This window comes from Xenopus tropicalis, chromosome 6 (genome assembly GCF_000004195.4).
Source record: "Xenopus tropicalis strain Nigerian chromosome 6, UCB_Xtro_10.0, whole genome shotgun sequence".
NCBI lineage: Eukaryota > Metazoa > Chordata > Amphibia > Anura > Pipidae > Xenopus > Xenopus tropicalis.
In genome coordinates, this window is record NC_030682.2 from 18,469,817 (window position 1) to 18,496,518 (window position 26,702).

The following is a 26,702-nucleotide window of genomic DNA, read 5'->3' on the forward strand; positions in this document are numbered from 1 at the left end:
GACTGTTCTGCCCCCAATAAGGGGTAATTATATCTTAGTTGGGATCAAGTACAGGTACTGTTTTATTATTACAGAGAAAAGGGAATCATTTAACCATTAAATAAACCCAATAGGACTGTTCTGCCCCCAATAAGGGGTAATTATATCTTAGTTGGGATCAAGTACAGGTACTGTTTTATTATTACAGAAAAAAGGGAATCATTTAACCATTAAATAAACCCAATAGGACTGTTCTGCCCCCAATAAGGGGTAATTATATCTTAGTTGGGATCAAGTACAGGTACTGTTTTATTATTACAGAGAAAAGGGAATCATTTAACCATTAAATAAACCCAATAGGGCTGTTCTGCCCCCAATAAGGGGTAATTATAGCTTAGTTGGGATCAAGTACAGGTACTGTTTTATTATTACAGAGAAAAGGGAATCATGAGAAACAATAGGTTAGCTGCCCACTTATTGTACAGCGCTGCGGAATATGTTGGTGCTTTATAAATAAATGTTAATAATAATAAAGCAGTTCTAATGTGCAGCGCTGGCTCCTTCTGAAAGCTCAGACTCAGGCACACTTTACTGCTGTGCTGCAAGTTGAAGTGATATCCCCCCTCACCCCCAGCAGCCGATCAGCAGAACAATGGGAAGGGAGCAAGATAGCAGCCCCAGTAGGTATCAGAATAGCACTCAATAGTAAGGAATCCAAGTCCGGCTTGGGACTCCTCCAGTTACATGGGAGTAGGAGAAACAATAGGTTAGCCGAAAGCAGTTCTAATGCGTAGCGCCGGCTCCTTCTGAAAGCTCAGACTCAGGCACAATGCACTGAGATGGTGCTAACTGCTAATATCATGAACGTCCTACTTAAGGAATATGCATTATTCCTTCAGTATATTAGTTTAATTATCGGATTATATCCAAAATACTGCCCTACATCACGGGCTATAAAGAAGCAAAGAAACCCACCAGGGCCAAGATTCTAGGTAGACCTTCGCTTGTATATATAAGCAGAAGACAGTTGTACAGAAGGCAGCCAAAAGTCTTTATACACACAGTATAGTGAAACAAGCAAATCGATAATGGGCCATGATAAAAGTTCATAGGTCAGATAAGCGATAATTAGGTTTAAGAAATATTTAAAAAATCTTCATAAAAAGAATCTGTACATTTTTCTCGCTCGCCAACGTTTCACAGGTAGGAGTTGTTTGCTTTGTCATTATGATGGATGCAGCATTTCATCTAATATCCTCATGGATGATTCATATATAGCCCTGAAAAAGAAGAAAGTGTATATGTGTAAAAGGTTAAATAAGGGATATTTATTATAGGGTTTAAAAAAGCAATATATCAAGGTTTCACACAGAACTCAGTGGGATGAACTGAAAAACCTATTAGGCATCAATGCCCGACATTACTAATGATTCTGTGGCTGAACAGAAGAATCCCGCCGCCAATATTCCAATATCTACAGGAAAACCTTCCCAGTACAATAGAGGATGTTCTAGCAGCAAAGGAAGGACAAACTCCATACTAACCTTTGGTTTCAGAATGATGTACTGGGCAGCCGGGTGTTTGAATACTTCTGTTAATAAATCCAATCTTTCTGTACAGGCTATGAGAAAGGCTTGGCCAGGACTGGAGGCCCATGGGTTGAATGTGGCCCTACTGGCTGCCAGACTAATCACACATAGTTCAGTAATCAGCCCACTTTTACTGAAAACAGCAGGAAAGAACTGGGCCAGGGAGTTGTCTGAACAGTGAAAGTGATTCTGGTTTACCTATCACAGAGACCCAATGTCAGAAACACAACCTCCAGCATTCTAGAGCACTGCCTTCCTAGCTTCTACTTCATAAACGAAAGCCAATTAATGGCCATGGGAACTTGCTTCCAGTTCTCGCTTTCCAACTTACCTTTCAATGCTTCCGGCATCGTCCATGGTTACCTCACTGAAATTCTTCAGTTTCCTATAAATTGCTGATGCAGTATTCTTAACTGCAGGGGGTATTTGTTTCCCTAAGAAAGAAGCATAATCACCATTAGGAATAATCTTAAAATCCAAAGGAGAGAGAGAGGTTATCTGTTTATCTAGATCAGGGATTCCCAGCTTTTATACCCAAGAGCCACATTCAAATGCAAAAAGTGTTGGGGAGCAACACAAGCATGGAAATATATCCTGGGGTGCAAATAAAAGCTATAATTGGCTATTTGGTAAGCCCTATGTGGACTGGCAGCCTATAGAAGTCTCTGTTTGGCTTTACACTGGGTTTTTATGCAACCAAAACTTGTCTTCAAGCCAGAAATTCAAAAATGAGCACCTGCTTTGAGGCCCCTGGGAGCAACATCCAAGGGGCTGGGGAGCAACATGTTGTTCACGAACCACTGGTTGGGAATCACTGATCTAGTTCCTGACATTCTGTAAATGGCTTGCATAGTACTTCCCTGTAGCACCACCTTCTCCCCACCTATCTCTGGCACCCTAAGCTGCGCTTCCCAACATTCCTCTATAACCCCCCTGTCCAGCAACTCCCACCTGCTCATTAGTCTCTCTAATGAAGCCTCTGTTCCTGTATCTACTTCTGACCATTCTGATATTTATCATTTACTTTTTAAGTCCCTCCAGCCCCATTTCTCCCCAAACTGTTGGCTCACTGGAAAGCTTGCAACGGAGGATCCATTTATTGCTAACATTAACAGCCAAACAATATGGAACACGTTGCATTCCTTACTTTTATTGCAGACAACAGCAACATACAAAGATGCGGACAAGCTCAGTATTCCTTCTACTTCTTCTAATGTGATGCATTCTGTCAATTCATCCAAGAATGAACTGTGTAGGGAGATAAAAAGAATATATATTTATATTATGAAGAGATTATTGTTACCCAATGATGGCTTTCACTCTGCAGATGCGAATGTGAATGATGGATAATGGCTGTGCAGTGAAGGCGCCGTGCCTGAACCCATTGCTTGGCTAACACTGTGCAAATAAGGTTGGATAGAACATATCACTGTGATGTTCTGGGAGCTCAGCAAGTTTCCCACTGTGCTTTTGGTTGAGCTGAGTAACCATACTGCAATCAGAAATGTACTTTATGACTGCTCCAACAAGCTGGTTGGAGCGAGGCGCCTGGTTTCCTTTACATGCAGTAATTACAGCTATTAACTCCCACACTAAGCTGTACATTTATTATGTTGCTTGCAAGAATCAGAAGAGATTTTACACTTAACAGAATGCTGACAGGAAAGCTTTAAAGGAGAACCATGTCCATTTTTTGATCATCTGAATGTGGTTTTCCAGTTCCAATTTTAACAGAACTTTATGAAAAGATGATTAGGAACTACCTGCTCAATAGAGGTAGCTATACCTGGAAATTGGCCGGTAGGAGACCAGTGGTTGAAAGTTCTTTAGTTTGCCAAAACACTATTGGCTTCCAGCAAACTATGGAGCCTTTCACATTCACACTGGGGACTAATACAACAGACATTTTAAATGAAGCAGCAAGGTATAAACTATGCAATTTATGGCCAATTAGCAAAAGGTACCTATCACACAGATCAGCGTTAGAAGTGACCCTTGCTCATCTCTAGGGGAACATGCAAACACAAGGCAGGAAAATGGGTTACAGTTAGCAACACTGCTTGATTCAAGGGCATATATTGTGTCAGTGAATCAGCTGGGATGTTATCGGTGATGCCCAAATATTTGTCAGCCTTAACCCACATCTCCCTTCAGAGCTCTCAGTATGGTACCCTGCTCTAAGGGAAGCTGTAGGATCACCCCCTATAGCCCTAGTTTAAATAACGTGTACAACTTAGAAGTCTCTGACTCCTGCGACATACATGTAAGGGACTTCCACAGCCAGAGCTTATGCTTATACATTGTTACGAGTGTTACTAAGTAGCTTATAAAAAGGCAGTGGGTTATTAGTGTATCACAGGTGAATTTGCTTGTGAAAGAAACTAAAGCTTAGGGGGTGCCAAATATTAGAAAAATGAAGTGGAAGAAGAAAATCGCTCCATGGTGCTCGATGAGAAGAATCCCAGGCCAGGGCAGTTTTCTACTAACAGGGCTATTCAGGGAAATGATTCCAATCACTGGGTGGTGCCTAATTTTTGGCACTCCCCAGTGATTTCACCTTTCCTCGTCCTTTAAGTCGTTTTCTTTAGCACAGGAAGGAAATCACTGCAAGTCACTCACCTTACAGCACTTGGAGATTTAACGATAATTGTCATTATACATTTTGAAAGCGGAGGCAGATCAGAAATAGATGTGGGTGGCGTTAGTTCACTTAAATCTGTAATCTAGGGAGAAAATTGGAAAGTAAGTGATCAGTGCAGTTATAACCAAGCTATAGATACTATTACGGTAATAGAGCCATGCATTGGAGGCTGGAGCAAACTACATGCGGTGTCTATGGATGAAACAAACTTGGTTTTAAAATGTAGCGATTTAGATAGGGCAGTGGTCGCAACACTGACTTCGAGGGGAAAAAGAGAATAATAAAAATCTATAAATGATACGGTGGGACATGCAAACATAAAGAATGCTCCATCTGTATACAACAGCACTTTAAACACTGGTAGCAAGGTTGGCATTAGCAAACGAACAGATATATGGCAGCATCATAACAAGTGCATCATCCAAAATTCTGATAACTTAATGTTACATTTCAATCTCTAACAGATGCACAGTATCATTTATAGACTCCATGACAGCAAAGCCCTTGACCATTAGGCCTGTAAGGCTAAGGGCACATCTGATGGATCCTTACTTTTCTCTGTCCATCGCTGAATAAAAAATGTTGGCTTGAAAATGCTAAATTATGCAATTTCTGGAAAAAAATTAGCCATGTGTACGCATTGACAAGCACGTGCCAGCAAACAGCAGGAGGGACACAAAGTATTGGGCAAGTACTGGCTTCCACAAGGTGTGCCATTAGCTTAAATCCCATTCTTAGTTGGACTGACAACCTGCACTGTAAAGCAATTTCTCATTGCTGTGATGCACTAGCATCCATAGACATCTATTGAAGACATATATTATATTAGATTCCTGCAGATTGGCTAAATGTGCAAGCAGAAAGGAAGAACTATTTGCAGCCAATAAAGGAAATATTTGATTTGGAGTGTTATAGTTCAAACAGGCATGCAAGTACCATAAAACCTACTTTGCGCAGTGAGTGGCTTATTTCAACAACCACTGCAGCCAACAGCGTGGAAAGCATCCCTCGATGTACCACCTTGGAAGCGGTGTGCCAGCACTGAACTGTGTGAACAAACTCTCCTAGAGAAGGCTGAATAGCTTGCAGAAGCTGCAAAGGATAAACACATGGAACAAAACCATAGGGTGGATTTAAGAACAGCATTAAAACTACTGAACCAGAGAGATCAATCTACAAAATTCATTATTTAGGACTTTCATACTGCCCTTTCCTCACATGCAAATAGCGTGCAACTTCCCTATAATGTATTTATAATTTATCTATAATTATCAGCTACAATCCTGGTCTGCTATGTTCCCAAATTGAGAGACACCATAAAAATCATGACAGTATCCCTTTAAATTGTCTAATTTATATTGGAAAGTTGTTTAGAATTACATTTTATTTCAGTTTGCAGGCAGAAATATGAAAAGGGCAAATCCACCCAACGTTTATTTGGTCACCTTTCCTTTAATTGCACATCCAGGGACTGCAGGGCATTTCAGCACATACAGGTCATTGGGCCTATTAAATTCGAGCTAATAAAAACTCTAATCTGCTTTTGGTGTGTGTAAATGCCATCTAGAATACAGTTAGACTGCAAACTCTATTGGGCAGAAATCTTCTCCCTTATCGTTCTGGATCCTTGCCATTAATTCTGACTTGTTAGCTCTCTTAAGCTGTACTTGCTATACACAAATGCTATCTTGTATGATAGGCCTCGCTTGCTAACCCTTTCATTGCCAGTAACTTCTATGCAAGCTGCTTTGACATGGAGTGAGTTTGTAACACTGCAGTTGTTTACAGATTTCAGATCACTAATAAGCTGGCTAAACGGTGTCACTGATACAGTTGATGTATACTGTGCCAATCAATACCGGTAGTGCCTCTTCCCTCTGTTTTCTAAGCCCGCGTGCGACAGTCTCCAAAGACTTATGGAATACTCTCTGGATGGCATCGAGCATCTCGTCGCATTCCACGCTGGCGTCGCTCATCTTGTGAGCCAAACACAGTTCTGTGATTTCCTTCAGCACAGAGAACAGCATTGGCAAACAATCATGGCACTTCTCTGGAAGAGAAAAAAAACAGAAACTTAATCATATCAACAGCATATTCCATTTAGAAGAACAATCAATAAATCTGTTTCGTTAAAGGGGAACTCCACCCAAACACAACTTGAACTTTTTGAAAAGAAAACATGGATTTCAAGCAACTTTGTAAATCACATCAATTAAAACAGGGGTGGCCAGACTTTTTCCATCGGCAATCGACCGATGACTCCTTCTTTCAAGACACAGCATAGGTACATGATGCTTCGTCACGGTCCACAAGAAATCCACGGGGGATCTACTGGTGGACCACGATCGACGTCTTGTCCACCCCTGAATTAAAAAATATGCAGCCTTTTCATGATTTTTAATGCAATAATATGGTTTTGAACAGTTCCCTAAGCCCTGCCCCCTGTTCCCCTGCTGATCTGGCTGGCTACTTTGTGACTCAAATAAAATATAACAGTAGTCGCCTGTCCTCAGCCTGCCTTCAGCCTGCATCCTCCCAATCCCACAATTCCCTGCACACGTGATGTCAATAAGGAAAGAAACATCACAGTGCAAAGCATTGTGGGTTATGTAGTTCCTGCATGCTGTCTGCAAGCTATGGAAAAGTTGTTGCAATCTGCAACATCAATGTTTTAGTCCCTTCTCCCCTGCCAGGATTTCAAATGATGCACATAGGGAAGAACTGTTTTGCAGCTGGATTTCAGCATATACAGTAAAATGGTATTTATTCATACAGATTACAATCATTGATATATTAAAGGTTTCTGTGTTGTCTGGGGCTCTTTAACAAATTTTGGTTGAGAAGCTGTAGTTACCCTTTAACTCTTTCAACCCCAGCAAAATGTTATTTAGTGACAGGGGGCCCTAAATGTCCTCATTATTTTAAACAGATGTATAACCATTGCTCTGCTATCATGGATTCACTGTTAGGCTTTTATCAGTATAACAAAAGAAATAATGAAGGCCTATATAGCATGACTGAAATGGGAAAGGGATCAGGCATAAGAAGGTTTGCCAAAGAGCTTTGGGGGGACAGCATTGCAGAGATGGACCTTTAATTTCTTGATTTCTGTACTTTCAAGCTATGATAGCTGCCCTGTGCATCAGTACGCCATATCTAAGGGCAAAGACACGCAGCGGTTTGTCACTGTTAAAATGCACAACCGCGGACAACAGTTCTCTTGAAAATGCCACCCCCTTTACTAACATTAAGGATCACTGCAAGAAAATTCCATTACTCACTGAGATTTTCCCCTTACCAGTCTGTATCACTGAAAGAGTAATCTGAAGAAGCTGGGCTTGAAATTCCGAGTCAGCGAGGCCAACCATCAATACGTCTTTACAAACAGTCAGATAGGCCTGTATACAGATAAAGGAATTAGATGTTAGGGGCCTTATCCAAGGTCACAAGGAGTTGCCATGGGCATCTGAACCTCTATTAGGATTTCTGTGTGGCATAATGCGTTTTAATTGCACAGTTTTGTTCAGCTATATTATATTATAGGTGCAAGACTGGAGATTTGAGTTTATTAAGGCTAAGGCAAGCTGACTTTCCCACTGGATTTATGATCATTTTTTGCAATTCAAGTTTTTGTGCTCGTGAATTCCATATTTCTGAGATTTGTTATAACCAACCTGAACCAATCTAAGCTCAGATCCGATGAGATACCATGGGATGGAAATAGGATACACTGACAACTTACTGGTACTTTTTTTTTTTTGCAGCATGTCACCCCCCGAGTGGTGGACCCCACCAACTTAATAGAATGGGGCTCAAATTAGAAAAAACAATTGCCTAAGTTGTTCTCCGGGCTATGAATCAGATATAACCCTAACCATGCTAATTACACACATAACACACCCACATTCCACCCAGACTCTTCCTACTTACCCCCAAGCCCCACACCCTTCATAGCCTGCAAATTGGACTGCTGCATTTCTTTGGGTTCTCCCTGCCAAGGGGCCCCTGACTGGAGTACCCCCTGTACCAGAGTGATGACAACCCATCTTTAACATGATAACTTTTTACACAGTTTTGTGGCCCCATATAAAGCATAACAGATTTCCCTACTTTTTACATTTTCCCGGATTTTACACCATTTTTTTCTGGTCCTCCCTCAAACATATCATAGAAACATTTTTTAAAGTACAGTAATCAAATAAATACAGAAACATTTATCACTGTGGCCTGCCACATCCAAACCTTCAAACACGAAAAGTGATATTACCTTGAGGATCTGATGGCACATATTACATGACTCCTCGGAGAGGTCTCCATTACTTTCTAGAGTTGGAAGGACTTGGCTCTCGATCCACCCTCCTGTGTCTTCCAGCAAAGACAAATATGTTCTTCCTTCAGAGCTAAACTGTTAAACACAAACAGAGCTTTACTGCTTTACTGGCAGTTCCCCTAGATGTTTGCAATGCCTGGTCATAATGATGGAAAGGGGTTTCTACAGAACGTTGTACAAGTACATTTTGGAACACACGCAGGCTTATTTACTGTTACATAAATACGCATAACATAAGACACTGATGTACAAGTCCGGCGGCGGTTTCAAATCAAGATGAATCTATGAAGGCTTACTATTATTTTGCCAAACTTTAAGCTCAGTTGTTGTATTTGCACCTACCCCATCCATCTAAAGATGCAACTATCCACCACAATCTGTAAAAGAGTTGCGTCGGAAGCAAGTGGGACACTTTTTTCAGTTCTGACCACTGAAAGGTAAGCGATGGATTGGTGTATAATTAGTGTATAATGCTCATATTTACCTTATGTTGCAGGTGGATGCTGAGTCTGCAGTACAGGCTGAAGGCTCTTAATGCTGTATCTTGGTTGATATTATGTGTCACTGCTTCGGATGGCTTCATGTAGCAGAACAGCACCTCCTAATACAGTTAGCAGTTAAAAGGCAGGGAACATAATCATTATCTATGTTTATTAAACGTAATTATCATTCTATTGTTTCCTGTATGAACAATTCACTTTAACAATTCTTTTATTAAGTTTAAATGTACATAGTTTGCAGTATATTCTTTCCATTGTCATTTGCTTATTGTACAGAAAGTAAATAAAATAAATTAACAACATAACAATAAGAACATTGCAGTGACTTTACTAATGCATATGCTGTACGTAAGTTAACCTTTACTTCGCGGCTATTTGCATACCACCCAGGGCATGATTGAGGTGTTGGTGTTACACTTTTGCGTGAGGTGTGGGGGCTGTTCAGGGGGAGTTTGGGAGTGGGGCCTTCCCCAACCTGCAAGTCTTAGGGGGGTTCTGCATCTAACCACGTTGACCATATTTTATCAAATTTTAGAGGGCACTCCCTCCTTATGTATGTTAACTTGTATAAGGGTATAGCTTTGTTAATCATGGATTCCCACGATGCAACTCTGGGGCCCTCAAGTGATTTCCAGTATAGAGCAATTGTTTTTATTGCGTACATGCATAGTATAAGGAGCAGTGTTCTTTCAGCCCTTTTGGGTGATAGATCCTCTACCTGATTTAGCAGTATTACTATTGGGTCTAGCCGGAGTATTAGGCTTGTTCTGTCCCTTATAGTGTCCGCTACTTTCCCCCAGAAGCGTTGTGCCCGTGGGCAACTCCACACCATATGTAGGAAATCAGCCGGGGAGTGGTGGCATCTGGGACATTCTTGTCCTATGTCTGGATGCCTTTTGTGCAGCCTTTGGGGTGTAAGGTAAGTGCAGTGGAGATATTTCAGTTGTGTTTCTTAGAAACTTTTTAATTGCTTTTATATATATTATATATATATATATATATTTTTTTTTTTAAATTTTTTAACAGTTTTTGAATAATTTTCCCGCTTTCCAATTGGGGTCACTAACCCTGGCAGCCAATAAACTCTTGATATTTGAAGCTACAATTCTCCTATTCATCTTCCAGTCTATCATTTAAACCACTGCCTGGTTACTAGGGTAAATTGGACCATAGCAACAAGATAATTTAAAAATGAAGACCAACTGCAAATAGTGTCAGAATGTCTACTATAAGTTAATTGAAGGTCAACTACTCATTAAAGCGCACTTTTTCTTTAATATGTTATACAGCCAAAAAGTTTTAGTCCCTTATTCTTTTCTCCCCAAGAATTCCTGCTCTATTTGGATGTGACAAAGGCAGTTTTCCTTTCTGGCAGAGAATCTGTGAATGCTGTAAGGTGACATAACCGAGTGATTTTAGAACACTGACTCTCAGAATATTCTTCTAATTAGGATTTCGGTCACATCCAGGAATATGATAAGGTGCTCTCTGTATTGGACATAAATCAGAGTTAATGATGACATTACCAATGCCAGATTTAGCAGCCTGGGACACGACTGAGGACAGAGCAATACAGAAATAGAACAAACTGCTAACGTTAAAGGAGAAATAACATAGCATACATAAAAATCGATTAACTCCTTATAACTATATATTCATACAACACACAAGTCTTATGACTTACAAATTACAGAAAGTCACATGTGTTACATGGGCCCTTATAAAAAGTCTAAATGAACAATAGGATCAGAATTCATGTGAAAATGCTAGAAAAATTACTCTAAGACTCACAGCCCCCAGAATAACATACCTATCTCCCTGCATGCAGATTTATTTTATTTCTCTATTACAAGCAGCTGAACAGCAGCACTTTTACTGAGTTCCTTGTCTAGCATGAAGCTCCGCCACTTTTGCTTTCTGAGCACCTCTCTTAGAATATGAAGACCTTAAAGAGGTGCTTACTGAGCATTCTCACTGCCTCTGCTCCTTTTAAAATCAATCAGGCATGCTCAGTAGGCACCTCTTTAAGGCCATCATAATCAGAGAGAGAAGGAATGCCCAGAAAGCAAAAGGGGCAGAGCTTTACACTACAAGGAAGTAACTAAAAGAGCTGCAGTTCAGCTGAAGAAACAAAAAACTGAATGCAGGGAGAAAGGTATGTTATTCTAGGGGCTGTAGTCTAATTTTGGAGATTTTTTTTTTTAAATAAAAAGGTTAAATTATTCTTTAAGCCACAGACTGACTTGTGCAGCGCATTCAACATTTTTCGGGGGACAAACTCTCCCTTTAATTAATTACTGTTCATGTGAACACTATTCCTATCATTCATTTATACGAGTGATCCCCAACCAGTGGCTCAGGGGCAACATGTTGCTCCCCAACCCCTTGGATGTTGCTCTCAGTGCCCCCAAACCAGGGAGTTATTTTTGAATTCCTGACTTGGGGGCAAGTTTTGGTTGAATAAAAACAAGATTTCCTATCAATTAAAGCCCCCTGTAAACATCGAGGCTGCCTAATAGCCAATCACAGGCCTTATTTGGCACCTCCATTAACTTTTATGGTGCTTGTGTTGCTCTCCAAGTCTTTTTACATTTGACTGTGGCTCACGAGTAAGAAAGGTTGGGGGATCCCTGATTTATACTGTTATATTGTGATGTCCAGCCAGACATCCGGGGAACCAAAGCACCACAATAAAGCAGATGAAAAGGAATGCTGGTGGGAATACCAAGCACTTGCCAAAAAGAATCACACTTTCTAAATATATGAGGTTTACCTTTACTAAACCAAGCACTTTCAGGAGTTGGTTCAGTTTCTTTGTTTGAAGGGACAAAAGGCAATCTCGATTCATGGTGTGGGTAACTATATATTCTATATAATCAAGGGCCAGCGAAGGCTTTGATTCCACTGTGTCCTGGATACGCACTTGCCGATTGGAATCTTTTCTCCCCTGAAAAGGAAAGCCAGAGGCTATGTATAAGTACATCTGCACAATGTACCAAGCTAAAGTCATGAAATGAGTTCAGAGTTCAGATATGAAAATACTCATATTTTAGCTGATCAAACCAAAACCAAACAAAATATGGGAGGTGCCTCCATTAGCATCGCTCTGGGTTCCGGGTTCTACATATAGGATTGCATTTTGTTCCAGTTCTATATTCAACAAGGTGCCCATTGAGACTTATCAGTGGTGTATTTCCCTCAGTTTTCAGTTTCCCCTCTTTCCCAAAGTTTCTATTTTTTATTTGAGAGGAAGGCAGGATTCAAACCAACAGGGTGGAGTATTGTACCCATGGGGCCCACACTTTTTGAAACAATTCTTGCCTGTCATTAAGAATGCTTGTTAGTTTTTCATTAACAAAGATCCAGTTGATCTCATTTTTTTTAATTGCTCTATAGGTAAGAACAGGGATTTCCATAATCTGGAGGGCATGTGACTTTTCATTAGCATCAGACAAAATATTTATCCCACCCCAAGTCATAATCAGTGTGCAGAAGTGCAGAAGTGCCTAGTTATAATACATAGCATGAATCAATAATCGGACTAATTATTATAGTTCTCTAGGTTTCATAATTATTATATACACAGAGTCAATTAAACTATATATATTTAGAATTGATAAAAACAATACCCTTTTCTCTGGGTATGACTCTGAGAGCCATTCGGTTGCCAGCTCCAATACATGCCCCACTTGCCCCCAGCGGCATAGACAGTCAATAAGAGTGGAATATTTGTGCTCATCTGCGCCATCGTCCAAGTGTCTCAGCTTAGATAAGACAGAGCAGCTGAATGATTAAACAAAAAGTGTAAAAGAAAAATTATTTCTGGCAATGAGTTAGCTTTAACTTTCAACCACTAATTAAATGTATGTAACGGTAAAACTGCATAAACAGATGGATGCACCCTGCACATTAATAAAGTGCCAACAATGTAATGTTCTGCAGCACTCTATACTTACAAACACAGAATTATAGATCTTCTCTAAGCTCTAGAGCTCTAATATTGCTTAATTAATTAGGCTACTATGTAGCCACTGGAACTGCCACTCAAGTCCCACTAGGGCTGTATACAGAGCACACATTTGCACAGAAAATAATGGATACACTGTTTAGTACATTAATTCTATTGTTTCAGTACTTATATGAAGAATACACACATGCAAGATGTCATTTATTGCCCTATACACAACTAGAGGATGAAACCCTTTCCTATAAAATAAGACTGCAGGTATAGGCAAAACTTCACTTTTAAATAAAGTTTTAGTAAGATGTAGACAACATTATTCTGAGACAACTGGTTTTCATATTTATAGTTTTTCACTTATTTTTTGTTCATCGGCTCTCTAGTTTGTAATTCTAGCAGCTATCTGGTTGCTAGGGCCTTGTTGTTTAAATTAGAGACTGGAATATGAATAGGAGAGGGACTGATAAAAAGTAACAATAACAACAAAATTGTAAGATAACAGAGTAATAGTTTTTGGCTCCTGGGGTCAGAGGCCGCCAATTGAAAGCTGGAAAGATGTAAAAGTGGAAGGCAAGTAGTTTAAAAGCTATAAAATATAAATAATGAAGACCAATTGCAAAGTTGCTAGGAATAGGACATTCTGTAACATACTAAAAGTTAAGGTAAAGGTAAACCACCGCTTTAGCTCCAAGTTAAATTATTTAAATGAATACAATTATAAATATGTACCTGAAAGTTGGGACAGCAGATGGAGGCATGAAGGAAGCCAGAATAATTAACGGAACAGTACAGCGATCATCCTGCATTAAAGAAAGCAGAAGAGTTCAATACTCAGGGCTTCCATCAGAGGGGGTTACAGCAGTCAGGGCCCCATGAGACATGAAAGCGTGATATGTGGGTCACGAAGGGGACAGAGTTTGAGTGGATTGTGAGCTGGGTTTTAGTATAATAGGCATATATATATTATATACATACACACACACTCACCCTAAATACTTTGAAATATTCTGGAAGCACTGTAGCAAATTTGCTGATGGTGTAGGTTTTGGCTTCTTCATTCTGTTCAAGGGCTTTTCTGATACTGCGCCAGAGAACAACAACAATCTCCAGCAAACTCGCCATAGAGGAAGAATCATCCGTGGATAACACATTCTCCAAAACCTGAAATATTGTATAATGATGATTTTCCATTGTGCAGACATTATTTGGTTTGCTCGATCTCCTGTGGTGCAGGACAAAGGCTAAATCCATTTACAGGTAAGTATGAGAAAAGAAAATTCCTTCATTAGGGCACTAAATTTGCTGAAGTCGGCCAAAGTATCCTCGAGAAGCAACTTCAGCTGATTTCAGAAAGCCGACATAACTTGTATGTTTTCCCTCCAGCATTTTACATTATCACTGGTGGAAAGGCATTTGGAAATTAGTTGCCCACAATAGAGGAGATTTGTCTCATATGACCATGAAACCTTACGTTGCACCCCAAAAAACAAGTCAGTTGCTCTCATGATTTGGGCATAGTTTTTTTTTGGAATAACAGCTTCGACTGTTCCAGGCTAGTGTCATGTAGAGGCCGTGATATGGCTGACTGGGGCAACATAATGCCATAACTCAGGCAATGAACTCTGCAGCCATTTCAAACTGAGCAAACTGCGTATTTGGGCCATCCAATCACATATCTTTCTATTCAGGCCCTCTCCAATTCATCTTCTAGTCTCTTATTCACACCACTGCCTGGTTTCTACAGCAAATAGAATCCCAGAAACTATTAGCTAATAACTAATAGTTGCTAAACCAGAGAGCAGCTAAACATTAAGCATAAATAATTCAAAAACCACAAAAATATAAAATAAATACTAACTGCAAATTGAACACTGTAGACTACACTGAACTGTGTGTGTTTTATCCAGACATTGTATCAGCTTTTTTAAGAGATTCACTGGTGAAGGCCAATGGAAAGACAATTTCGTCCCTGACAATTGTGTTCCACCTGTGTAAGCTCAGAGCTCCCACAACACAGATAAAGAATACTTATACCACCAGCATATATCAGTATTTCAGTTTAAGAGCACCGAGATGATTTTGTTCAAATATCAGAGAACAAATGTTCATTGCAGAAAAATTACATAATTGGTCAATTGGTCTAAATCATTTTTGCGAGGCACCATACAATAGCATTAAATCAGCAGCAAGGCTTTGTAGCTTGTACATACACTTTTATTTTCCTTTTCATTATCGCCTCTGACAATTTCCTCGTCATCCTCCTCATCCTCACTATCTTCGTTTCGAACAGTCCGCTGAATGCAGGCATTTAAACAACGGCGTATAGTCAGCATCAATTTAGCTGAAATAAATCCACAAGGCCCATAAGAAGACACATCAAGAAAGACTGTCCGGTTAAAAACAGAAGAATAAAGTTCTGTTACCTATATTGGTGGGGGCAGTATGCTCGTATGCGTATTGATAAAACTTTCGTGCTGCGGCTGGGTTCATTTGGATGAGAGCAACACAGCGCTCGCACCAAACCTCCTCTTGTTGATTGACAGGAAAGAAAGAGTTAAACAGAAGGTTAACAATTCGTCGAGAAACAGGGCGGGAATCCACTTCAAGGCGTGCCAAAATCTGTTCCATAGGGCAGATCTTCCAGAACTGGAGTGAATTATAAAAAAAAGAAAATAAGCATTAGGCAAATATCACTCTAAAGGTCCCCATACACGTTGAGATTTGCTCACTTGGCGAGATCGCCAAGCAAGTGGATCTTCACCTGATATCCCCACCTACGGGTGGGCGATATCGGGGAGCGTGTAGGTAAAAAAAAAAAAATAATAATTAGATCGTTTGGCCCTGGGGCCAAGCGATCGAATTATATTGGCGGCAATGGAGCGGCAATGGGGCAGTTGCTTCAGGGACCACATCAATGAGCCAATGCGGTCCCCGATCCTACTGAACTTTCTAACCTGCCCGATTGATATCTGGCCAATTTCAAGGGACCGATATCGGCAGCTACAATCAGCCAGTGTATGGGGACCTTAAGGTTTTCTATTTTGTGTATCCGCGAAGCAGCAGCAACTGGTAATATAAGCCTAAGGGTATGGAAAGCTCAGCTGCAAAGGTTCGGCTTTAAAGTGGTTGTTCATCTTTACATTAACTTTTAGTATGAAGTACAGAGTGCCATTCTAAGACAATCTGCAATTGGTCTTCATTTATTATTATCTGAAGTTTTTGAACTATTTAGCTTTTTGTTCAGCAGCTCTCCAGTTTGCAATTTCAGCTGCTATCTGGTTACTAGGGTCTAAATTAACCTAGCAACCAGGTAGCGATTGAAAGAGAGACAGGGAGGAGGAGGGCCTAATTAGGAAGATAAGCAACAAAAATTAATAATAACAATAAAATTGTAGCCTAACAGAGCAATAGTTTTTTGGTTGCTGGGGTCAGTGACCCACATTTGAAAGCTGAAGGAGTAAGGGTAAATAATTCAAGAACTGTAAAAAAAATGAAGACCAATTGAAAGTTGCTAAGAATAGGGCATTCTATAACATATTAAAAGTTAATCCGAAGGTGAATCCCCTCTTTTAGTTTATACTTAATTTCAAGCAAACAAATAGTTAAAACTGCACGCTAGAAGTTGCAGAACAAAAACATTTAGACAAAATAAAGACCAGTTGTACGTCTCAGATACTGCTGTCTATCGTGTTAGAAGTTACTTTTATGGTGAACTAAAATTCTGCATCACTTCCTCATGATTTCACACAGTGCTCCTCTTTGCTGTCCTTTCTGCATTCTCTATTCCCAGTGCAGGAGAAAGGCAAAAAAAATAATACAACTGTAGAGAGCTTTAGAATGAAAAGAAATGGAAGCAAACAACATCACGGCATGTGTTTGAGAAAGGAACGTGGAGGCAGATTTACTAAAACTCTAATATTTTTCATTTTTATTGTTTTTAAACCACAAAAAAAAACTTCTCAACGAATGACAATCACGTATCAAAAGATCTGATGTGAAAAAACCCACGGAAACTGCAATTCTTTATATTTGTTGTACAATAACCGGGACTTTTCCTGTTGTCGCACAAAAAGCCAGCGTCAAAAATTCCAAAAACCTGTAAAACTACGAAGCAAAGAAAAATCTTCCATTTGTAAAAGGGACATCTGCCATTGAGATCTACATGATTGACAGGTTTTAGCTGGAGTATTTTTGGGTTCAGTATTATAGCAGTTTTGTCACATAATAAATCTTGGAACAGCACTATTTTTACAAAAAAATTTAATCTTAGCACAAAAAAAGTTTAATTGTTAAAAAAAAACCACAAATATGAATGTTCGTAAATGCCCCACTGACTGTAGGACAAGTGAGCAACTCTAAAATCATATGTAAAAGCCAGAAATGAATGAAGTTGCATTGGTTTATATGCGAGCAATTACATCCCGCACGGTGCAGTTTTCTCCTAGCCGGAGCACCCGCCGTGGGTTTCAGGTAAGTCATTAGGGAAGCACTGAATCCAGGATTCGGTTCGGTATTCTCCCTTTTTCAACAGGGTTCAGATTCGTTCAAATCCACAGTACTGGCCAAACTGAATCCGAATAAGCATATGCTAAGCAGGGTTTGGAAGGGTTAAACATCACCGCTTGAACACAAAAGTGGAAAACATTTTGCAGCGTGTGCCAACATTAGCATATGCTAATTAGGATTCGGTTCGGTATTCGGCCAAATCCCTTACCATGGATTGGGGGGTTCACAATTACAGTCACTGGGGGGGTGCCTAACATTTTGGCAAACCCCTGCCAGTGATGTAGGCTTTCTTTCTCCTTGAAGACAAAAAATACAGAAATAAAGTTGAGACTAGATGATTTCATTAGGGATGCACAGAATCCAAGATTTTTAGATTTGGAGAGGTACAGGCCTGATCCTGGAATCACTGCATCTGTTGTCATAGATAAACATCAGTGATCCCCAACCAGTGGCTCGAGGGCAACATATTGCTCCCCAACCCCTTGGATGTTGCTCTCAGTGCCCCCAAACCAGGGAGTTATTTTTGAATTCCTGACTTGGGGGCAGGTTTTGGTTGAATAAAAAGGAGATTTTGTGATAACTCACCGTTAAATCCTTTTCTCTTAAGACGTCTGTGGGACACAGGGACCTTGGGGTATAGTATCTACTAGCAGGAGGCAGGACACTAGAAGAGGAAGAAGAGGAAGAAGCCCCTCCTCCCTGCTACTATACCCCCTGTCACTTCCTGAGTGAGCCAGTTTTGTCAACAAGATAATAGACAGTAAAACAGAACTATATACATAAGGCAGAGAACCTTCCAAAGGAACCGCTTCCGGGGGGAAGCCCTGTGTCCCACAGACGTCTTAAGAGAAAAGGATTTAACGGTGAGTTATCACAAAATCTCCTTTTCTCTTGCAGATGTCTGTGGGACACAGGGACCTTGGGGACATACCAAAGCTGCCCCATGAAAGAAGGGTGGGAGAAGCGGGTTCAGGCAACTGCTGCTTGCAGTACCTTTCTCCCAAAATGAGCATCAGATGCTGCAAATATCTCAAATCTGTAAAATTTGGTGAAGGAATGAATGGAGGACCAGGTAGCGGCCCTGCAGACCTGTTCGGCTGAGGCCCTGTTTCTGAAGGCCCAGGAGGTGCTAATTCCCCTGGTGGAATGGGCTCTGATACGGAGAGGCGGCGACTTCCCTTTGGCAATGTATGCTCTGCGAATAGCCTCCCTAATCCAGCAGGAGATTGTGGTCTTAGAAGCCTGAGCACCCTTCTGGGGCCCGGAAGGCAAGATGAAGAGGGATGTAGATTGACGTATGTCCTTGGTCCGGTGCAAGTAAAACTTGAGCGCCTGGACCGGGTCCAAGGAGTGCAGAGCCACTTCCTTGGGGGAGGACGGTTGCGGGCAAAAGGACGGAATGGTGATGTCCTGGTTGATGTGGAAGGAAGATCCAACCTTAGGAACAAAGAAAGGCAGAGTTCTGAGGACCGCTCGGTCCGGGTGGAAGACCAGGTACGGTTGGAGGTGAGATAGTGCTGAGATCTCGGACACTCTCCGAGCTGAGGAGATAGCCAAGAGAAACACTGTCTTCCATGTAAGCCACATCAGAGGGATGCTGGCCAGGGGCTCGAAGGGTGGCCCTTGCAAGGCAGTGAGCACAAGGTTGAGATCCCAAGGGGGAAGAGGATCCCGGAAGGGGGGGTGGAGCCGCGACACGCCCTGTAGGAAGGTCGCCACATCCGGCGGTGGTGGCATTGTCGGATTGTACCTTGATAGCTTGACCCTTGAGAAGATGTTGCCAGTGGAGCAGCGCCAGACGGACTGCCCTGATCTCTAGAATGTTGATAGGTAGGCGGGCTTCAGATTTCGACCAAGTCCCCTGAGCCGACCGATGGTCCAGAACAGCACCCCAGCCCTTGAGGCTGGCTACCGTGGTGAGAAGGCGCCAGGTTGGTTCCTGGAGAGGACGTCCCTTGGCTAGGTGAGAGGTGTTGAGCCACCATGCGAGAGAGAGTTTCGTCCTGGGGAGAATCTGAATCCGTTGGGACAGGGATTTGCGGTTCCACTGATCCAGGATGTTCCACTGGAGCTCGCGTAGGTGAAACTGCGCGAAGGGGACGGCCTCTATGGATCAGACGACGACTGAGGTCCTGGATCCGAGAGATCTTCTCTGGGGGGAGGAACACTCTCTGCTGTGCTGTGTCGAAGATCATGCCCAGGAAGGGCATCCGGCGCGATGGGGTAAGACGGGATTTTTCTCGGTTGATCTTCCAGCCCAGAGATGTCAGCCTTGTTATGACCAGGCTCAGCTGGGATGTTGCCAGAGAAGGGGATGAGGCCTTGAGAAGAAGGTCGTCCAGGTAAGGTGTGATGGAGACGCCCTGAGATCTGAGGGATGCCGCCGCAGCCGCCATTATCTTGGTGAAGATGCGCGGTGCTGAGGTGAGACCGAAGGGGAGGGCCGTGAACTGGAAATGGAGGTTTTTGACAGCAAAACGCAAGTATCTCCAGTGGGGAGGGAAAATAGGGATATGTAGGTAAGCGTCTTTTATGTCCAGGGCCACGAGAAACTCGTTGGGGCCCATAGCAGCAATCACCGACCGGAGAGATTCCATCTTGAATCGGGCGAACCGGAGGAAGGAATTGAGCTGCTTGAGGTCTAGTATCGGACGAAAGGACCCGTCTCGCTTTGGTACCAGGAAAAGATTGGAATAGAATCCCCGGAACCTTTCTCCTGGGGGAACATGCATGATCACTCTCTCGTCCAGCAGGTCCTGAACGATAGAGAGGAAGGCGGACTGCCTGAGGGGGCCCTGGGACAGTCGAGACATGAAAAACCTGTTTGGAGGGTTGGATTGGAACTCAAGACGGTAACCCGACGATATGACCCTGTGCATCCGAGGTGAGACGGAGCCAGGCTTTGTGGAAGAAACGAAGCCTTCCTCCTACGGGGATGGGACTTCCCCCCTTGGGGTAGTCATGCGGAAGTGGTTTTGTCGGTAGGCTTGGCTTGGGGCCGTCTGCCCTGCCAGGAGTACTTGGAACGTGTCTGAAACCTGGGCTTGTTGGAGGAGTTCTGGGTTGTGGAGTCTCTGGAAGGACCGGGCTTGGAGCCTCTGGGACGAAAGAAGCGGCCCTTACGAAAGGACGAATGGTTCCTAGGTTGGGGGAGGAAGGTGCTCTTTCCTCCCGTAGCTTGACTAATAATCTTGTCGAGTTCTGGCCTGAAGAGAAGCTTGCCCTTGAAGGGAATAGTGGTAAGAGACTTTTTAGATGACATATCAGCAGACCAGAGCTTCAGCCAGAGAGAGCGGCGTGCCGCTACAGCGAGAGCAGAAGTCCGACTGATGGCCTGGGCGGAGTCTAGAGAGGCTTCGCAAAGATATTCAGAGGCATCGCGAATCTGAGAGGCAAGGAGAGCAAGCTCCTGTCTGGAAGAGCCCGTAGAGATGCCCTCCAGAAGGGAAGTAGACCATGACTGCACGGCCCGTGAGACCCAGGCCGAAGCCAAGGCCGGGCGAAGACTTTCCCCTGCGGAAGTGAACGTGGCTCTGAGGAAACTCTCCATCTTTTTGTCCATCGGATCTTTGAAAGAGGAAGAATCCGGGACGGGAAGAGCTGTGTTCTTAGACAGGCGGGACACCGGCGCGTCCACTGACGGAGGGGTGGACCACTTATCCAGGGCTTCCTGGGGAAAGGGATAAGAGCGTTGAAAACGCCTAGAGGCCTGAAAACGCTTTTCAGGGTGATCCCACTCCGATTGTACGATGGAGTCGAGTTGGTCATGAGAAGGAAAAACGGAGGCGGTCTTCTTCTGGCGCTTGAAGAGAGAGGAAGAAGCCTCAGGTGGATTCTGTGCTCTTGAGGTCAAGACAAGACATGACCGCAGCAATAAGAGAGTCGATAGCCTCAGGGGAGGCTTTGGCTATGTTGTCGGAGTCCTCCGGCCCGTCGGAGAAAATCTCGCCCTCGCTTAGGGATTGATCCTCCCAGGTGGCCGAGGCGTGTAGGGACTCTGTGTCGCTGTAATCCTCCAGGCGGAGGAGTGCTTGTCGCTTGAGGGACTTGGAAGGCTGGGGCTCATCCTTGTCCAGACGATCTAGCAGCTTGTCTAGACAAGCTGCTAACTTAGGGATGCCGGTGGAAAGTTGAACCGCCCAGGGAGGTGGATCCTGGCTGGAGGATGAGGTCTGCGCCGGAGCATCCAAGGCCAGAGCGGGAGTAGAAGCCGCCTCTGGAATCTCTGGGGTAGGGGGAGGAAGCGTATCCAGAGCCTGGGAAAGGGGCTCAGCCGGGAGTTTGGAACAAGAGGAACAAAGGGGTTCCTTTCTGCCAGATGGGAGACGCTTGCAGCACTTGGCGCATGCTAAGTATTTAACTCTGGAGGAGCTGGAAGCCCCCCTGGAAAAGGGACCCTCCGGAATGCCCTCTGCCATTGCACACGAGACAGAGCAGGTTATGCAGACAGACAGAGAAAAAAACTCAGCAAAAAAGACAGTTTTGGCTTTGATGCGGTAAACAAGCAGGGATAATATGTGCTTTTTTTTTTTTGCACTATATAAATATATATATCAATATCAGAAAGTCTATATATATATATATATATATATATATATATATATATATTTATATATATATACACAATATAGAAGCTTTCCAGAGAAAAAGCAGTCCCCCCCCACACAGTAACACACTCAGTGGAATATGAGGTCCCCAACTGTAGTGGAATATATGCAGCTTAAAGACAGATATAACAGCCAGGTAAAAGACCCAGTAACAGACCCAGCACAGCCTTGCCCGTTCCTGCTATTCCCCTACCAGCGCCCCCCCTCCTACATAGATACCGGCCCTGTGTCTGAGGAATCCAAGGGAGCTGTGGAGTAAGGAGCTGTGGCAGAGACGTCCGATCAGGATGGAGAGCGGAGAGAAGTGGCGCGAAGCAAAAGGCGCGCGAAAACAGAAGGCGCTCCGAAAATGGCGGCGCGCGATGACGTCATCGCGCTGGAACGCAAGGGGGACGCGGTGGAACGCATGGGCGCAGGCTGGTGGGCTGTGGGACCGGCTGAACCTGGGCTGCTGGGGGGCTGCAGACACTGACCTGGAGGATCCAGTTCTGAAAGGGGGAGACACCGGACAGCTTCTGCGCTCGAGGTAGAGGCAGGGATTTCCTGTGTGGCCCACTCCAAGGGAGGCTTACTGGCCCCGGTGCTGAGATCCCACGTAGGGGGAAACCTGTAGAGGGAACTCTGTTGAGGCCCTGTAGGATAACCCCTGGTGCCAGATTAAATCTGGCCGTAGATTGTCAGAAGAGCTGTGAGATGATCCTGTCTCCTAGGACACTAGAAAAAAACTGGCTCACTCAGGAAGTGACAGGGGGTATAGTAGCAGGGAGGAGGGGCTTCTTCCTCTTCTAGTGTCCTGCCTCCTGCTAGTAGATACTATACCCCAAGGTCCCTGTGTCCCACAGACATATGCAAGAGAAAACAAGATTTCCTACCAAATAAAGCCCCTGTAAGCTGATAGGGTGCATAGAGGCCCCTAATAGCCAATCTTAGCCCTTATTTGGCTCCTCCATGAACTTTTATTATGTTTGTGTTGCTCTCCAAGTCTTTTTACATTTGACTGTGGCTCACAAGCAAGAAAGGTTGGGGACCCTCTGGATAAACATTAATCCAGAGATACACCAGCTGCGAGCAGGGAACAAGCAAAAGGAAAGGCAGCAGAGGACATGTTAAAACCCAATGGAAAGTTCCAAATCATTTCAGCTGGAAAGTCAGCGTGACTGTGAATTAATATCAAGTAATATTCCACATCTCCAAACCAATGGGCATTACCTTGGCCGCTTTGACAGCTTTGATCTTCAGCAGCATATCAACAAAAGCCACTCGAACTTTCTCAGAATTGTCATGGAGACAGAATTTCAGTGCCGGCAGCATCTTCTCCAGCAGCGGATGACTTAACTTGTTGTCCAACAGAATCGGTAAACACTGCAAGAACGAAATGTATTTGTGTGAACAGCAGCTTCGAAGTCAGTTGTGTTATACAAGGGCAGATCGTGACATCTATATACAGGTCCCATTGTATGATAAAGAAAAAAACAATAAAAAGTTTCTTTGCCTTTCAGTATAGGCACTGTAGGATAGGAACCAATCAGCGGCTAAGCTGACCTTATCCAATAGGTCTTCTTTAATATGTTCTGGGTTTAAAAGCATTTCACTTTCAAAATTTTAAATTGTAACCCTTACCTTAAATACAGAACAACGAACATCGGCCGAGCTTACATCCGCAGCTAGATCGCCAAGTATTTTCCGCAGAAGATCAGTCAGAATGGCTGGAGGAATCATTTCCCAGTACTTAGCAGTTATCTTACAGACACCTAAAACCCCTGTAGAACGGACAAGAGGCTGGGGATCCTCCAAAAGATTCTACAATAAAATCACCACAAAACACATTTTTATCAGTGGAACAGTAAACAGGGATGAAGAAAAGAAAAGGGGTGGTGGGGGGGGGGGTCGACAATGAATTAATTAAATAACAAGATTCTACTTACAAAAAGTTCTTCAAACTGTTTCTGGATTTCATTGTCCATATCCTCATGGTTAAGATTGGGGTCCCTTATAGGAAATGCTTCGACAAATAACAGGGCAGCATTTGACCGAACTTCAGAATTCCTTGCCTGTGTGAATGAATTTTATTAACATCCTCTAAACATAAAAGAATTCAATGACTGAATTGTGATATGCAGACCAGCCCCATACAAATCATTCCTGCCTATTCAGTCACAAGGCGAGTTTACATTTAGGTTGTTTGCTAGAGATATTTTTCTAGCCTACTATACTCAAGACAGTTTCCTGAAGTGAAAACATGGATAAATGGTTGATGTCACAGGGGGCAGATCAGTAACTGCTATTCACAGCTGCCTACAAAGTTTATTGGGTCCTTTGGGGGCATAATGTAGGTAGCAGTGGGCGATTTGTGGGTAAGGATAAACTCACACACCCAACCCTAACCTGCAAAACCTTAACCCACAAAAAGTTGACATTGTAGGACCTGCACCCAACCCGTGCCCGCATCTTTCCGTTCTGTACGCCACTGCTGCTCGTGCTTACCTTCCACGATAGGGAGACTTTAGGAGCAAAAGAAGAGTGCACTTCCCCAGTCTGACCCACACCCAACCGGAACCCACAATATTTGCTAAAATTTCTACCCTAACCCTCCTGGCCTAAGGGTAAGCCTACAGGTCCCAGGTCAACCTGCACATCACTAGTGTGCAGCTAAACCCTTAGAGAATGCTAGACAAAAATTCCCACTCCCATCTGCTGGGCCAATGCAGTCCGGAAATTAACAAAAAAATTCTGTACTGCACATTTACTCTAAAGAACACACCAGCTTTGGATCCTTGGTTAGCTGTTAGAAGCAATGGGGGGGGGGGGGGGGGGGGGGGGGGGTGACGCACTAAGTGGCAACCTTCAGTGATTTTGACATTGCTTAAAGCTATCCCTTGGTCTGTAAATAATGTGGTGTTAGCAGACTAAAAATAATGAAACTCAGATTCTAAAAAATATTTACCTTTAGGCCTCGCCAAATAATGGGCTGATACAGTCTACAAAGCATTTCTTCCACACCCTGACGTAGCTTCTGTTGGTGAAAGTAACTTAGCACCTAGGATAATAAACATGCATTTATTTAGAAAATCGACACGTCACTATTAAACATCAGAAGATTTTCTAGCATAACTGCTACGTCAGTGGCTGGTAATATTTTTATTGTGTTTGTTGCCTGAAAACACACACTACCATCTACCCTTGTGTAAATCATGCAATTGTTCATTATCATTTTACAGTCTGGTCTATCAGCAAAAAATTGGCAACCGTACCTCTCGCACTTTGGGGTGAAGTGGAGAATTCCTTGGTAGATGGACTCCATGATGCATAAAATCTTGAATACAGCTGTTCTCAATCATCTGTAAAATTTGATTTAAAAAAACAAAAAACAAACTGAGTTTGAGGTCAGACTCAGGTACAACTTATCAAAATGTTATACCCAAAACAATACCTAGTGGCTTGGTTAAGCTCAGGTATTAACTCGAATAGTTTTAAGAGCTTCCAGCTTAAAAGTTGGAGAAGGCTAGCCTATAGAGAGAGAGATTAATCAGCCTGGAAAAAATCCACTATTTTTGGATTCGGCCAAACCCCGAATCCTTAGTAAAGGACTTGGCTGAATACTGAACCAAATCCTAATTTACATATGTAAGTTAGGATACTGAAGGGTTAAAAAAATTTCAACTTCCGTGTTTTCGTAACAAAAAGTCACGTGATTTTAAGGATTTGGATTCGGTTTGGCCAAAAGTGTCGATTCGGCCAATCCCGAACCAAATCCTAGATTCAGTGCATCCCTAGTAATTAGCCCTGTGCTTTTGGCACTGAAGTAGATCACCATCATGCCTGGCTCTTTAGCTCCTTAGCTCTGCTCCCCATAATCAGAACTCTGCATCTGTAATCAGGGTCTGACCCCCTTTGTCCCACTAACAAAGAAACAAAAAGCAGCAAAGAGCAATTCATTTCCAAGCAAATCCCTGAATTAACAGAAAACTGTACCTGTAAAACATCCCCCGAGGCTTTCTTCCAGGCCCTAAAGTAAATGTCTGCGATGTGGGTCATCAACGATCTGTCAATAGGATTGTTTTTCTTTAGATGCATATATTTTATGCATGAGAAAAGAGCACTTATGCATGTAATGAAAGACATCAAGAATTATGTGAGTTCTCTTACTTTGGTAAGCACTGAAGCTGATTTTTGATAGTCCCATGGATCATTTTAATGAAGCTGGCATCCCAGCTGAAAAGAAAGCTAAGAAATCTTCTGCCCTGATAAAGTGAGAGAGAAACAGATCAATTAAACGGTGTCATTGCAGTACAAAACAATAACTCTGTTGCCGTTTTTCTACCCATTACCTTAAACCTTACATCAATCTGTTATGTCACGTAACACCGAATAAGATATTTTTTGATGCAGCTAGAGAGAAGTGTTGGTAATAGCCCGGGGGCGCTTTCACACCAACCTATTTATACGGACAGGAGTTGTGCAATTGACATTACGGTCAATGCTGACAAAATGTTATTTACAGGACATAGATGTGCAATGCAACACATCAAGTCAGACCTAAACTACCATTTAAGTGACTTGCCAAGCCTATATGTGCTAGATCACACAGG

The 26,702-nt window shown here is 42.7% G+C and overlaps 1 protein-coding gene across 1 annotated transcript in view; it reads right to left on the reverse strand.

The window, feature by feature from the left end:
• Positions 1–1,009: 1,009 nt before the first annotated feature.
• ncapg2 (non-SMC condensin II complex subunit G2) overlaps positions 1,010–26,702 on the reverse strand; it is a 40,652-nt gene continuing 14,959 nt past the window's right edge. The window contains exons 7-28 of the mRNA XM_002935173.5: positions 26,260–26,354; positions 26,086–26,155; positions 25,365–25,451; positions 25,058–25,150; positions 24,039–24,164; positions 23,734–23,913; positions 23,323–23,475; positions 15,424–15,646; positions 15,211–15,341; positions 13,988–14,161; positions 13,730–13,800; positions 12,669–12,822; positions 11,813–11,986; positions 9,024–9,140; positions 8,477–8,614; positions 7,508–7,607; positions 6,069–6,259; positions 5,158–5,301; positions 4,188–4,291; positions 2,716–2,816; positions 1,900–2,002; positions 1,010–1,259 (exon numbers count right to left, since the gene is read on the reverse strand). Coding sequence (XP_002935219.2) covers positions 1,205–1,259; positions 1,900–2,002; positions 2,716–2,816; positions 4,188–4,291; positions 5,158–5,301; positions 6,069–6,259; positions 7,508–7,607; positions 8,477–8,614; positions 9,024–9,140; positions 11,813–11,986; positions 12,669–12,822; positions 13,730–13,800; positions 13,988–14,161; positions 15,211–15,341; positions 15,424–15,646; positions 23,323–23,475; positions 23,734–23,913; positions 24,039–24,164; positions 25,058–25,150; positions 25,365–25,451; positions 26,086–26,155; positions 26,260–26,354 — 2,784 coding nt within the window. The 3' untranslated portion in view covers positions 1,010–1,204. The remainder of the gene's footprint in view (positions 1,260–1,899; positions 2,003–2,715; positions 2,817–4,187; positions 4,292–5,157; positions 5,302–6,068; positions 6,260–7,507; positions 7,608–8,476; positions 8,615–9,023; positions 9,141–11,812; positions 11,987–12,668; positions 12,823–13,729; positions 13,801–13,987; positions 14,162–15,210; positions 15,342–15,423; positions 15,647–23,322; positions 23,476–23,733; positions 23,914–24,038; positions 24,165–25,057; positions 25,151–25,364; positions 25,452–26,085; positions 26,156–26,259; positions 26,355–26,702) is intronic.